Source organism: Babylonia areolata, chromosome 4 (assembly GCF_041734735.1).
Source record: "Babylonia areolata isolate BAREFJ2019XMU chromosome 4, ASM4173473v1, whole genome shotgun sequence".
Taxonomy (NCBI): domain Eukaryota; kingdom Metazoa; phylum Mollusca; class Gastropoda; order Neogastropoda; family Buccinidae; genus Babylonia; species Babylonia areolata.
In genome coordinates this window covers 19,387,670-19,400,503 of record NC_134879.1, presented here as the reverse complement: position 1 = coordinate 19,400,503, position 12,834 = coordinate 19,387,670, and the positions used below count along the sequence as shown (strand labels likewise).

Below are 12,834 nucleotides of genomic sequence, written 5' to 3'. Positions count from 1 at the left end.
CAGTAATACCAATTATTTACATAGGAATTTTCCTCAAAACCTGCAAGGTAGTACTTCCAGCTTTTTTTCCCAACATCTGCTTAGCAACAATACCTTTTGATGACCATAACGCAATGCTTATTTCAACTTCAGCCCTTGCATGTTATAATTTGGTATGTCCAATACATGGTTAAAATCTGTTCATGATGGGGAAAAGGAATGAATTAGAATAAAGTCAGATATAAAAAATAAAAAAAAATTTTTAACACACAAAAAACCCTCATGTTCACATGAACAACCCAATAAGGGAAACAGGGCAGGGCAGAATCCAGAAGGCAGGGACTGACAGAGGAGGTAGGTGAGCAAATGATTACACAACATGGGAGCAATTTTGATGATCATCATTATGTCATGGCCTCAACATCAACTTCAGCTGCAGGTGCAAACATGGCTGCGGAAGCAAAAATGATGAACCCATCAATACTCAACATCTTATCATTTCGATGTGCACCTTTGAATATGCTGTGCCTTTAAAAACTATCAAGATCAGATTTTCTATTAACAAAAAAAAATTCAAATGATGGATATACCTTCACATGAACACGCACGCACGCATGCAAACATGCACACACACACACAAACACACCCACTCATTGCAAAAACAAACAAAAATCGATATGGGCACAGGTTAAAAGACCAAAACGAAACAAAAGTTTCAAAATTCTGGAAATACCAGTGCTGCCAGTTATGTCTATTTACCCAACAATCCCATATCTCCCCATGAACTAAAAAAAAAATTTTTTTTTTTTAAACAAGAAGATTCACTTTCCACAGGCCACTGCTTAGGATGCAATCAATAACAGAGATTCTCCAACATGCAAAAAAAAACCAAAAAAAACACAGCATGAAAGCCATTGTCCTGCTCCAATAAACACAAACAGAAAAGGCTCAGACACTTTTAACGTTTCCCAACTCTTGTCTGCATCCCAAAACAGTGCTTCCATTGTTGAATGGGAGGGAACAATCATGACTGCTGCATACCCAGTGCTACATGAAACAAAGAAAGAGCGAAAGAGGAGGGAATGGGTAGGTGGGGGGGGGGAACGGTGGATGAGGTCCGAAGGAGGCTGGAAGAAGAGGGGAGGTGGTGACAGGAGCAGGATGGAGGAAGGGAGTGTAAAATACCTGTGCGCGCGCGCGTGTGTGTCTGTGTGTGTCTATGTCTGTGTCTCTGTGTGTGTGCATGAGTGTGGATGTTTGGATGTATGTGTATCTGAGTGTCTGTGACTCTGTGTGTGTGTGTGTGTTTTGAAAATGAAAGCTTCCCTGTTCAAAATTTCCTTTTCTGGGTCTTTCCTCTTTCTGCCTCCTCTCTCTTCCTCCTCCTCCTCATTTTCCTTCTTCTTCTTCTTCTTTTTTTGTGTGTGTATGTGTGTGTGTGCACAAACACGTGCACGTGTGTGTGTGTGTGTGTGTGCTGGTGTCTATGTGTGTCTGTGTTTCCGTCTGTCTGTGAGTGTATCTGTGTATGCTGGGCATGGAGTAAAGGGGGTGAGTGCATATACAAACTAATGTGCATACACATGCTAGCACGCAGCATGTGACAGATAAGCAACAACAAAAAAACCAAAACAAAAAAAAACAACAACTAATCAAAAAGATATAGAAATACATACAAAAAGGAAGGAGAGGAAGAAGGCGACAGGATAGTAGGAGACAGAATAAGAGAAGGAGGAATAAGGACAAGTGAGAGATAGTGTGAAAGAAGCAATACCTTGTCTTTGAGCATCACCAGTTGGTCTGGCAGGCTTAACTGTGTCAGAAAAAAGATTAATGTGCACGTTAATGTTCACTCACACTGGTTAGGCAAACAAAACTATGATTGTGTTTCATGCACTATCGAGACTGAAGGAAAAAAAAATTCCATGATAATCTCTTCACAATAATAAAACATTAGGTATATGATGCATAACAAAAAAATTATACATGTCAAAAGAAAGAAAACCTCTTCTCTGTATTCATTCATATTATGTGGATGATGCCAAATGAAGAATATAGAAACAGAACAGAAACTCTTCTCTGTAATAAATAACATCACAATGAGGCAAATATTATAAAATTTTAAAAAAAAAATAAAAAAAAAAATCCAAAAGCCTGAATTTTGCTGTTTGAAGAAGTCATACTGATTACTGAGAGAAATTTAGAAAAACTCTTTTTAAAGATTCTTTTATCTGTCCCATCATCTAAATCATTTCAGTGGCATTTCCACCATGTCACTCAATATGAGACCCCCATACATAGCCACACCCTGGTCTGTCTGCCACAGTGAACTACGAATGTTAGGTTGCCAGGAGGGCACACACCAGAAGAGTCCCTGCACTGCTGCTGAGTCATAATTAAGTCTCACATGTCTGAATAAATCCTGTTGCCAAGTCACCTGAGATGGCTATGTGGAAAAACAGCTAAATATGGTCCATTTCTAAAAGGTCCAAAACCAACAGGTAATTCTAAACATTGCCTTCAGTAGAATTGTTTCTCAATGCAGCTTTCCACTTTTCAATCTATCATCTGTAACACCTGGAAACCACCATTCTTCTTCATTCCACACTGATACTGTGTGTATGTGTGTGTGTGTGTGTGTGTGTGTGTGTGTGTGTGTGTGTGTGTGTGTGTGTGTGTGTGTAAAATAATAAAATCAGCAAAGAATGTTGTTGTTTTTTAAAAAAAGGTCACAAAAATTCTACTTCATCTAAAGAAGTGATACAATCTGCAATGTGCTTTTGTGTATTCTGAATTTAGGTGATAGCACATCCCCAAAAGAAAATAGAACAAACTGGCTGAATGCAAAATGTCTGTTCCTATCAAAATGTTGTATTCCTATCGAATTGATTTCTTTCATTGTAGATTTGTTTGGATTGAGCAAATAAAACTCCAGTATTTATGCAGTCACGACATTGTGTTTAGCTTCAGAACAGCACACTGCATTATTGATCAGTGATCATTCAGCAATCAATATGCTTTGATGCCTTGTAACTGTCAACCCATTTTGACATTGCAGCTCATCTCAAACCATGTTCAAGTTAAAAAATAATAATAATAATTTAAGGGCCACCAGACCAATAATTTTGACATAACCAAAATGAGCCAGGTTTTTTTTTATTTGTTTATATAATCATTTATCAGGAATAACAATTTTATTGCTGGATGATACGAAAGAACAGGAATTTTACTGCTGTGCAACTGGGAGCCATAAAAGAACAAAATTCAATGTCAATGACCAACTCATATGAAATGAACAAATAAAATGTTAATAACACTAAATTTTGTGGGGGGGGGGGGTTCATTTATCTTTTTTTCACTGTATAATCTTTATAATTATTTGTACTGAGTCTTTGATGTTCCTATGTTCAATGCAAGCAAACTATATATATATATATATATATATATATATATATATATATATATATATATATATATATATATATATATATATATATATATATAACCTGATGGGTTTAATACCTGAACTGACAACTGCTATTCCTCTATGCATTTTTCATTATTCATAAAAAAAAAATTAAAAAACTTGTTTTTTACAGATAGCAAATCATTTCTGTACAGTTGCAACAGGGACCACAAAGGCTGTTAACAATCACATTAGGCTGATGACGTGCGGGGGAACGCCTGTGATGCAAAAAACCCAGCTTCAGTAACAGTCATTGATCTCTGCAGGATTAATAGCCAGCCAAACCAGGCAGGTGAGAATGGACCCAGGATGGTTTCCTACGGCTCAATAAATATCACAGCAGTGTATTCACCTGTTTGAATCGTTGGCCGCTGTGTTTGTTGTGTAAATGCACGTCTGTTATAGCAGAGTGCTGTCAAGCAAGACAGGTTTTTCGCGATAGTTTCACGGTGAGGTGTGTATCTATGTATGTGTGTATGAGTATCAGAGTGGGGGTGTGGGGGTGTGGCGTGTGTGTGTGTGTGTGTGTGTATCCATGTAACAGAAAGACTAACACACACACACACACACACACACACACACACACACACGCACACACACACACACACACACACACAAATGACAAAGAACATTGAAACTGCACAAACACTGAAAGAAAACAACAAAAATGTGCACGCACTGTTTGCAAAGTCAGCTGTGCCATTAACAAACCAGAAACAAACAAAAACTAAACAAAACCAAAAACAACAAACCAGTTAGCTTTTTTTTTCAAGGTAAGGCCATCTCAACATAAATCATTTCAAGCCAAAAAAAAAAAAAAAAAAGAAAGAAAAAAAAAGAAAATAAAAGAATAAATCTGACAACATTGGAGTCAGGCAAGGTGAAAACACTGTCAAAACAAACCAGTCAGGTGAGTTTAATTTCCACACACGCATCATACGCCTTGCTGACTCCTTCCTGGCTCTTGAATGTGTTAAAGGCAAATTAATTTAACATGCATGAGTTCTGAGGGGAACGGCACATACCTGAGATAGGATCCAGCACTGGGCGAGGGGTCCGCTGCTCTGGTCTCGTGTATCCATTGTCTTTATCTGTCACACACACACACACACACACACACACACACACACACACATATATATATATATATGCATGTGTGCATGTGTTTGTGAGAGAGAGAGAGTGAGAGCGAGAGAGAGAGAGGAAGAAAGAGAGAGAGAGAGAGAGAGAGTGTGTGTGTGTGTGTGTGTGTGTGTGTGTGTGTGTGTGTGTGTGTGTGTGTGTGCATGTGTGTGTTGCATATGGAGCAAGAATTTTACAATCTTCATCCTGTGTAATATACTAACAAGCGTTAAACTTTATCCTAAAGGTTGCAGTTAACTGTTATAGAGGTGTGCATGCAAAAAAAACCAAACTAGTCTGTCCACTGTTGTTAAAAATTTTTAACAGAAAATTTCAGATCATTTCAGCTTTATTTGTTTGACTTTTTCTTAAAAATCAATTTAATCAATACTAAATAAACTTCAAATATATATATGTATGTATCAGAAACAAAGTTTTTATAATCAATATTCATAAGAAACAAACAGCTTACACTTGATCACAGCAGAAGCATTCCTGGAAGAGCAATGGCCCATTCCTCAAACCTATCTTTATCAAACTTGCACACGCGTTAACTGTTTTTGCAAAGCAAGCCACAGGCTGACAGTGTGAAACAACTCAAGTATACATCCCTGTCACCTGACCTATATAGCTTTTTTTTCCCCTCCTTTTCACACACAGAGTGAGACAAGAAGTCAAAACTGGAACATATTTTGCCACAGCTCTCTGTAACCAAGGAAACAAAAGTGGTTCATCTAACTGCCACTGGAGATGTTTTGGCAATCAAGACAGCATGATACTAGGATGTGTACAAGGGTAAGCACGCATTGTTTTGCATGCTAATGGATGAAAACAAAGCAGTTTGCAAATGTTAAAATATTTACAAAATATATATTAAAAAAGAAAGAAAGACACAGGGAGCCTGCACATGCACATGCACACACAGACAGACACACACTCCAAACAGACACACAGACACAGACACTTATAGACGCGCGCATGCAAACACACACACACACACACACACACACACACCACACACCACACAAATACACACACACACTGAGTAAATTAGGACTGTGATAGGTAAGTGGAAATGTCTTAAGTGTAGAATTTTCTTTCCTACATTATTTTTAATTGGAAGAGTATCACCACATCTAGTAACATGAGTGCATACTCCCCACACGCACTGATCAGATGACAAACGGAACCCCCAGATCACCAGGAAAGAAGTATGATAGAATTTGAAACTTTTTAGCCAACTACCACAGCAAAGTGGGTAATGTTGCAGACTGCCAAAAGGAAGAATGCAAGTTCAACCCTGTCAGACGACAGGCACAAGTGATTAAAGCGTTTGACTTTCCATCTGAGAGTCCCCGAGTTCAAATCCTGGTCACGGCACCTGGTGGGTGAAGGGTGGAGATTTTTCTGATCTCCCAGGTCAACAGATGTGCAGACCTGCTATTGCCTGAACCCCCTTCATATGTATACGCATGCATAAGATCAAATATGCACATTTAATATCCATTAATCCATGTCAGCATTCGGTGGGTTAAGGAAACAAAAACATACTCAGCATGCACACCCCCTCCCCAACCTCAGAATATAACTGCCTACATGACGGGGGTAAAAACAGTCATACATGTAAAAGCCCATTCTTGCATACAAGTGAAAATGAAAATGTGGGAGTCACAGCCCACAAAGAAAGAGGAAGAACTTTATCTGACATATTGTGGGACTGAAAACGGAATGGGAAGCCCAGAGTGGCATAAGGCAATGCGCAACTTTCAGATTAAAAAACTCACATGGTCATACTGCCCGGGGACATGCAGGTGTTAAGGGAAATGAGCGACCTGACAGACTTGCTGGTAACGCAACAACAACGAGCGGCCTACATCTAGGAAAATCGGAAATCCTCAGAAAAGTCAAAGAATATCAAAAAGAACAGGTACAAGGCCATCACACCATCGATCGCCTCAAAGAAATAAAAGCAGAGAGAGGGAGCGGCCGTAAGTCTAGCATGAAAGGTAGAACACATTGCTTTGCAAATCAAACAAATATCATTTCCAAACCAACATTGCGCAAATTTCTTCAAAACGGAACAGAGTCTCTGTGGGCTTTTCCAAATACAACAGACTGAGCAACACACTAGACGCCACATTCTTGGCATCAGAGATTTTTTCCCATCCCTCCTGCGGCCAATCAGTGGCAGCCTCTGTGCGTGTGTGTATGTGTGTGTTTGTGTGTATGTGTGGGTCTGTGTGTTTGTGCATGCGCGAGAGTGTAAGTGTACACAAGTGTCAGGAGAGTTCTGTGCATGTGTGTATGTGTGTGTGTGTGTGTGCAGGGGGCGGGGGGAAAGGGGGGTAGAGGATGAGGTATGTGTGTGTATGCATGCCTACACTGTGGGAGCAACAGAATATTGGAACGTGTGTGGGGTTGGGGGTGGAGGATATGGGCATATGTGTGGGTGCTTGTACAAGCAAGTGTTCATCTGTGTCTGTGTGTGTGTGTGTGTGTGTGTGTGCCGTGGAAGCTGCGATACGTAGCCTAGAAATGAGTGTGTGGAGGAGGGGGGTAGAGGAGGTGCAGGGTAATGTGTGTGTGTGTGTGTGTGTGTGTGTGTGTTGAGGCTCATGTACGTTTATGTGTATTTGACTGCTTTCATATCTGTGAAACTGCATGTTTGGTGCATATCTGTTATGCATATGTGGGTGTATGTGTGAATATGTGTCTCCATGTTTTACATTTATTTGCTTATTTATCATCATTGTTGTCTTTTTATTATTATTATTATTATTACTACTACTACTACTACTTTTTTATATATTTTTTTAAAATTTATTTATGTATGCTTATAGTTGACTTTATCACGTTTTTGCGCCTTTTACATATTATTAGTAGTGGTAGTAGTTTTTTTTTTTTTTATGTATTTATCTATTATTTATTCACCCTTTTTTTCTTTTTTTTTCTCAAGGCCTGACTAAGCGCATTGGCTTACGCTGCTGGTCAGGCATCTGCTTGGCAGATGTGGTGTAGCGTATATGGATTTGTCCGAACGCAGTGATGCCTCCTTGAGCTACTGAAACTGAAACTGAAACTCAGCCTGTGGCTGGATCATACCCAGAAGTGAATGCATGAGGGTTCAAATGGAAAGACAGATCACACAGTCAAGTGTCATCCATTTTACATGTGTTGCTTTGAGAGTGCTTCTCAAATTTCCTGATCAACAAGACAGGTGTCTGTATCTCTCAGGCCTGGTTCTGTGGGATTAATTATGTAAAAGAAGCACACCGTACAGCCTTGTCACATGATTCTGACTCTAAAAATGGATCACCATGGCATCCTCCTCTCCTCCTCCATCAATTAAAAAAAAAAATGTTTTGAGTTCCCCTCCATTTTTATGTCTGTGAGTCTGGCAGATTCATGGGGCACTGTTGATGGGGGATGTGGTGGCAGTATCCACTCCAGGAAAGGTATCCACCTTGTCTTGCTCTACGACTGAGCAAAAACTGTTGTCAGTATGGGGAAGAGTTGGTGGTGTTCTGATGAATGCTGAATCAGAACAGGCACCACTGAACACCACCAAAGCCACTGCAGTGCAGGGTCTCTTCGGGTGAATGGCGTTCTAGTGACCCAATACCGATAGCCAGCTCCCTGTGGACTGTGGCTGGACAAGCCAGGGTGTGGCTGTACATGGAGAATTATTCAGGACAAGTGAAGGTTATGCCACTGAAACAGCATGGAATATAGGAAAGCAACAAACCAACAAGTGAACAGAATTTGAAGCATTTTCTTGTCCTTCACAATGGTCAATGAGAATCCAGATAACAGAAGCTACAGATATCCCGTGTGATTTAAGACAATATGACAAGACTGCACTTTTTTCATGGTAATTAAGTTCCATGTTTTGAGAGATACAAACCACTGCAGTCCATGTCAGAAAACTTGAAAAACACTCAATATCTTTATGTATGAAATGAAAGACACACAAATGTGTTGCCTCTCTTCCCACCAGAGTGTGCAACACATTGTTGAGCCAGTTGTGCCCCCAAAACAATATACTGATATGTTCGAGTATGTGATGAGATTACAATCAACAATATCCAGTTTTCGGACTGTTGTGTTAATCACTGCACCAAAGCAGTTGATACTCCATAATAATATAAAAGGAACTTATATATAATTTTATCACAATTCATGCAATGAAATGCTCAAAATGTTTTAGATCCCAATTTCATACTTTAAAGAAGAAAAGAAAAATCAACATAATCAAATGAAGCAAAGGTAATTACCTGCTCGTGAGCAGCCCACACCCATTAGACACAGAATAGTCATAACCACATCATCCAAAAGAAACTCAACTTGTGTCACACAAACTATTGAGCACAATGTTCCTTCTGGCCATCCAGTTGTTACTTGACCACAAACAATGTAAACACCACTGGTGTCCTGCACCAGTCATAGCACATCCACGAAATGTTATTACCCAACAGGATTTTCTTTTTTCTCAAACACTACATACAAAACAAGGACTGGGAACATAGTTCTTGTTTCTGAGCACTTTTCCAAGGGTCACCACACAGACTTCATTCCTTTCTTTGGTGAGGTTATATACAGCACTGTCACACTGTCTAGATAAAAATCAATATCCTTTTGCACCATGAAGACAAATACAGCATTAAAACTACAGAACCACTGGGAGCAGACAGGAGCGTACGGTGCTGCACCGATCAGGCTTGCGTCCAACAATGGGAGGAGGGAAGCGGCTGTTTATCCTTTAAAAAACCATGCATATTGATCAGAGCAACTTCACACTGGTCCCACCACCACCACCACTGGCACCCTTCCTCTGCTTGTCTGCCCTCGGCTGCATGGGCCGTCATCCCAGGACGGACACACATCAATCAATAATCAATCTTCAACTCCATGTGGGACCCTGCCTTGTTTCCCAAACCAAGTCGTGTGGGTGGCTCAAGCCTGCCCTGTAGCCAACACCCAGTGCCAACATGAGAGTGGGTGATCTGTTGACATAGCCCCGTCTTTCCAACACCCTTACAGCACAGCTCAAGTGTCAGAATGGAGAGACTCTGAGAACTGAGAATGTTTATAGTAGTTCTTTTACGTCTCATGACGATGGTAAACACAAGTGTGTGCATGCACCCCTCTTCAATTCACTTAAAGATATAGTTGAACAAACAACCCCCCTGTGGTGTTGATCTGGTATCCACCTTGACAACACAATCACACTCACCGCAGCTGTTCTACTTTAGTTTACAGCTGAACAGGTTTTTTGGTTTTAATAGATTTCAGGTGAAGGATAAATAAAAGTGACAACAGGAATTATACACAACAGTTTTGTTGGTGATGTTTTGATCAAATTCAGTCACTGTAACTAAATGGGACCCAGTACTTTCTCTTGTGGTGAAACAGACACTCAGAGAAAATATGTTACTTATGTAACCTCTCTGATCTCTAACACACACACACACACACACACACACACACACACACACACACACACACACACCAGCCAGAAGACAATCACAGACTGTCAGACTGTTACATAAATCATTTTCTTTTCCCCTTTGGGAATGGCAGGAGGGGCGTGGGGGGAGGAGTGCTTTTATTTTTAAACTTCTCCTGTAACAATGAGAAGACTGAGGTAAGCTAGCAGCCATACTGCTATAAGGAAGTGTTTTTTCATCACACTTGACAAACAAATGTAAACATAACCTAAGCTACACAGGCACTTGAAGCCCAGTGAAACAGTTATATTGGCACCGCCTGGGGACCCTGAAAGTCACAAATAAGACTTGCATGGCATCACTTAATTTCCAGATCCCAGGCTGGAACAATGCTGAGATGTACATGAAATATGCAAAATCATGATATCAATCAAAAATTGAAAGAATAATCACTGTAATTTTGCAAAGGAAAAGGATGAATATTAACAGATTTTTTTTTCTCCTGTTACATAGACTCTTTTTATGCACTTATGAGTTTTAAAAAATCCAGACAAATCTAGAAGGGCAGGGTTACAAGAATAGAAAAAATATAGGAAATGTCACTAGAATAGAAAATAAAAAGTTAGTAAAGTGACAGAAATAAAATAAGATAAAAGTAATTCAAAGAAGTAAGTCACATTATGATGTATACATTCATTCCTCTTCAACTGGCATTTCAAAATCTCATGTAAACATAAAAATAACTGCAAGGGCAGAATAATTTGGATGATCTTGCCTCTCAACTTCTAACTCTTCTCAGAGTCCACAATAACAAAAACAACATTTTTTTTTAAACAGTGAGAAAATAATTGTGCTTACATTCTGTGCTCAGGCCCACTCACAGAGACACACAGGGTGAAAAGTTTAATATCACTCGAAGTGAAAAGACGCTAAAGTAAAGAAAGAAAGGGTGGAAGGAATAAGTACTGTGTGAATATTCCTATCTTTAAAAAAACTAAGACAAAAAACACACACACAAAAACACCCATTTGGGATACTCTATACCTTGCAAAAGGAAGGGAACAAAAAAACTAAGTAAAAAAAAAGCCAATCCAGTCGCTACTGCTGAAAGAACAACACCACAGAGGTGAAACTCATAACCATGGCAGCAAGGAAACCAAGCTCCTAACGCAATTCAGATAGAAGGCCCCTGGCCCGAGGAGTGATGCATGATTAATGACTGGGTAAATTGAAGGCATTTGAGCCATGGACAATCAATGGCTTCCCCCCCTGGAAGCGGTAATGGTGTCTCACTGTCGGGATGATAGGGTAAACAAAAGGGATGGTAACTGTAAACAATCAACCTCCCAAACTGTCACATACTGAGTGGTGGCTTCAGTCATGGTCTGATTGGCAGAGGGAGCTAATGGGGTTTTTTATGTGACCCTGATCAGACTGAAATGGGCTGAGATGTAAAAAATGTAAAAGATGTAAACATAATTATATAAATGAATGGGGAAAAAAATATTTAAAAAAAAAATATATATATACACACACACACACACACACACACACACACACACATATATATATAGGGAGGTTCACATTAAAATCAAAATCGCATACTCTCACCACCTTCTATCAGTGGTTCTCAGTGCATACACATACAATGATTCACACACAAGCATGTACACACACGTGAGAAAGAAAAAGCACAAAATGACAAAAAGAAAGAGAGACAGGGGGGGACACACAGAGAGGGAGAAATAGCAAGATGTAAAAGGGAATCAAAGTTACCTTTGAAGTCTGGCATGTCCCCATTTCCACTGAAAGCATTTGTGTGTAACCCGTTTCCAACTGGTCGTCGCCTGTGCTGGTAAATGCTATGAGGTCCTGAAGGTGTAACAAACATATAATTGTATCAGACATCATTGAATAAAATAATAATGAAAAAACAAGTCCTTACGTGTTGTGTATATGTGTATGTACACACACACACACACACACACACACACACACACACACACACACACATTCTGTCATTTAATGCCCATATCCATTTCTTTTCAAGGTTATTGTGAATGAATATAAGTGATACTTTCTTCATGATGCTTAAGTAGATGAAGGACCAGGGAATGTTGAAACAACAAACAACAAAACAGCCAATGAAACTGAAGCGACAGTGTGACAAGAGCACAATCTTAATTTGAGTGGTATCTCTGTACAGAACTACACATGAACATTTATTATACTGCCACGACATCTGAATTTCTCAAAAAGGTGGTGGAACTCCAGTCATGTACTGAACAACAAAATGATCCTGTCTTATTCAGTGGACCCCAACAATGGGCACAACAGCAGATTGGTTAAAATACTGGATTTTCAATCTGAGGGTGCGGGGATCAAATCCCAGTCATGGCAGCTGGTGGGTTAAGGGTGGAGATTTTCCTACTCTCCCAGGTTATCAGATGTATAGACCTGCTGGTGCCTGAACCCCTTTCATGTATATATCCACATGCAGATGATCATGTATGGCTGCCTACAATGCAGGGTAAAAAAACAGCCATACATGTAAAAGCCAACTCATATATCTATACAAATAAACATGGGAGTTGAAGCCCACAAATGCACAAGACGTTCAAATGGACCCCAACTGGTGTTGTTTTAAGGTTTAAGTATGTTCTCCCATTTCTTGTCCTTCTGTCTCAGTTCCTGATTAGCTGAGCTGAGTGCTTAGCTTGCATTCATACACACTGGTATTACAGCTGCTCGTCTGAATGTGCTGCAGTTCAGGTGGTGTCAGTGTCATTTCAGATCGGTCCCCTTCCTCCACGCTTTCCT

At 39.8% G+C, this 12,834-nt stretch overlaps 1 protein-coding gene across 3 annotated transcripts in view; it reads right to left on the bottom strand.

Moving 5' to 3' along the window:
- The window catches only part of LOC143280930 (TOG array regulator of axonemal microtubules protein 1-like), a 55,233-nt gene that overhangs the window by 30,942 nt on the left and 11,457 nt on the right, over positions 1 to 12,834 (bottom strand). For all 3 annotated transcript variants that reach the window (XM_076585715.1, XM_076585717.1, XM_076585716.1), the window contains exons 3-5: positions 11,791 to 11,886; positions 4,471 to 4,536; positions 1,754 to 1,792 (exon numbers count right to left, since the gene is read on the bottom strand). In XM_076585715.1, the coding sequence (XP_076441830.1) occupies positions 1,754 to 1,792; positions 4,471 to 4,536; positions 11,791 to 11,886 (201 nt within the window). The remainder of the gene's footprint in view (positions 1 to 1,753; positions 1,793 to 4,470; positions 4,537 to 11,790; positions 11,887 to 12,834) is intronic.